The following is a 2,468-nucleotide window of genomic DNA, read 5'->3' as shown; positions in this document are numbered from 1 at the left end:
GGGGTGGCCAGGTGATTTAGGGGTGCCCAGGGGTGCCCCAGGATGATTTAGGGGTCCCCAGGTAAGGTTGGGGTGCCCAGGTGAAGTACCCAGGTGATTTAGGGGTGCCCAGGGGTGCCCCAGGATGATTTAGGGGTCCCCAGGTAAGGTTGGGGTGCCCAGGTGAAGTACCCAGGTGATTTAGGGGTGCCCAGAGGTGCCCCAGGATGATTTTGGGGTGCCAGGGGTGTCTCACTTGTAGATGGTGACATGAGGGGACAGGGGCCGGTTGGACCTGGTGTTCTTCTCCCAGAAGCGACTCATCTCCTCCCTGGCCGTGGTTCCCATCGGGATAACACTGGAAAAACAGGGATACAGGGCGTGGGGGGCTCTGAGATCCCACCTCACACACCCTGAGAAGGTGCTCCCTGCTCCAAGGAAAGCCTTGGAATCGACTCTTCCCACCATTACCCGGGAATTACCGACCCTGGGAGCCCCAGAGGAGCGAAAAAACCAAGGAATTCTCCCCAGTCCCAGCAGTGGGAAGAGCAAAATAAATGAGATTTGGGGGGGGCTCCCAGATCTACCGGGGGGAAGGGGTCCGGGAGACGCAAGAATTGCGGCAAAAAATATCCCTTAGATGGATCCTTCCAGGGAAGAACTTAAGCCCAGTGGCTCCCAGTTGCTCCCAGTAACTCACTGCTGCAGGGACAGGCCGGGTCCCAGCCGGGCCAGGAGGCAGCGCCGCCCCACCCCCCTGGAAAAGAAGAAGGAAAAGAGTTGGGAATGACCCAAAAAGGGGGGTGGGGGTGACATAGGGGGGGTGACACAGCCGGGGATGGATTGGGGTGACACGGGGGAGTGGCAGGGGGGACACGGGAGGGGTTTGGGCGGGGACACGGGGGGAGTGCCGGCGGTGACAGCCCCCAGGACCTCCGCGTCCCCCTGTCACACGCCGTGACCCTCCACGTCCCACAAACCCCTCCAATGTCCCCCCAACCCCGGCAATGTCCCCCCCGTGCCCCTCCGGTGTCACCTCAGCGCCAGCGCCGCCATCTTGCAGCCGCCGCGCCGGAAGCGGCCGTGACGCAACTTCCGGTCCACAGCGCGTGCGCGGGGGAGACGGATAAAAATGGGATAAAAATGGGATAAATCGGGATAAAAATGGGATTAAAGTGGGGTAAAAACGGGATAAAAATGGGGTACATCGGGGTAAAAATGGATTACATCTGGATAAAAACGGGNCCAATGTTTCCCATTCCCGTGCCAGCCCCTCACCAGGTGCCGGATGCCGTTCCAGGTGTGGTAGGAGAGCGGGAATGCCAGCAGGAACTTGGCAGAGCAGAGCAGGGCGGGGCCGAGGCTCAGGGCCCTCACCTGGGCCAGGTAATGGGGGAAGGACTCCGGGAGCAGGAGGGCGGCCAGGCCGAACAGGGACACGCCTGGGGGACACCTGGGGGTCACCCCCTGCCCTGGCACCCCCCGGCCACCCCCTGGGGTCCCACTGTGGTGACACAGCCCAGGCCACCCCCTGGATCTGCAAGGACCCAAACAGGGCAGGCCCCAACCCTCCAAGGACCCCCAGTGTCCCCAATTCGGTGACACAGCCCAGGCCACCCCCCTGGCTCTGCCAGGACCCAAACGGGGGTGGCCCTGGCCCTGACGTCCCTCTAAGGACTCCCAAACCCCTGTCCCAGGGATGTCCTGGGGTGTCCCATCATGTCCCAGGGGTGTCCCACCATGTCCCTGGGGTGTCCTGCTGTGTCCCATCATGTCCCAGGGGTGTCCCACCATGTCCCAGGGATGTCCTGCTGTGTCCCATCATGTCCCAGGAGTGTCCTGGGGTGTCCCATCATGTCCCAGGGGTGTCCCACCATGTCCCAGGGATGTCCTGCTGTGTCCCACCATGTCCCAGGAGTGTCCTGGGGTGTCCCATCATGTCCCAGAGTGTCCCAAGGGTGTCCCAGGGGTGTCCTGGGAGCATCCCAAGGGAATCCCATCATGTCCCTGGGGTTTCCCACCATGTCCCAGGGGTGTCCCACCATGTCCCTGGGGTGTCCCACCATGTCCCAGGGGTGTCCCACCATGTCCCATCATGTCCCAGAGTGTCCCAAGGGTGTCCCAGGGGCGTCCTGGGAGCATCCCAAGGGAATCCCATCATGTCCCAGGGGTGTCCCACCATGTCCCAGGAGTGTCCTGGGGTGTCCCATCATGTCCCAGGGGTGTCCCACCATGTCCCTGGGGTGTCCCACCATGTCCCAGGGATGTCCTGGGGTGTCCCATCATGTCCCAGAGTGTCCCAAGGGTGTCCCAGGGGTGTCATGGGAGCATCCCAAGGAAATCCCATCATGTCCCAGGGGTGTCCTGGGGGTGTCCTGGGTTGTCCTGGGAGTATCCCACAGGTGTCCCACCATGTCCCAGGGGTGTCCATTCACATCCCACATGTCCCAGGGTGTTCCAGGGGTGTCCTGGGTTGTCCTGGGAGTATC

The 2,468-nt window shown here is 62.4% G+C and overlaps 1 protein-coding gene and 1 long non-coding RNA gene across 2 annotated transcripts in view; both read right to left on the bottom strand.

Moving 5' to 3' along the window:
* SDHC (succinate dehydrogenase complex subunit C) overlaps positions 1–2,091 on the bottom strand; it is a 7,418-nt gene extending 5,327 nt beyond the window's left edge. The window contains exons 1-2 of the mRNA XM_017839841.1: positions 2,043–2,091; positions 1,258–1,421 (exon numbers count right to left, since the gene is read on the bottom strand). Coding sequence (XP_017695330.1) covers positions 1,258–1,421; positions 2,043–2,076 — 198 coding nt within the window. The 5' untranslated portion in view covers positions 2,077–2,091. The remainder of the gene's footprint in view (positions 1–1,257; positions 1,422–2,042) is intronic.
* On the bottom strand, positions 218–1,076 carry LOC108510159. The gene is made up of 3 exons (XR_001878752.1): positions 1,016–1,076; positions 680–736; positions 218–337 (listed from the first exon to the last, which is right to left on the bottom strand). It is a non-coding gene; the product is annotated as an uncharacterized LOC108510159 (long non-coding RNA).
* Positions 2,092–2,468: the final 377 nt, after the last annotated feature.

This window comes from Lepidothrix coronata, unplaced genomic scaffold (genome assembly GCF_001604755.1).
Source record: "Lepidothrix coronata isolate B3197 unplaced genomic scaffold, Lepidothrix_coronata-1.0 Scaffold511, whole genome shotgun sequence".
NCBI classification, from domain to species: domain Eukaryota; kingdom Metazoa; phylum Chordata; class Aves; order Passeriformes; family Pipridae; genus Lepidothrix; species Lepidothrix coronata.
Note: the sequence above shows the minus strand (reverse complement) of the source record. Positions and strands in the feature narration are given on the sequence as shown.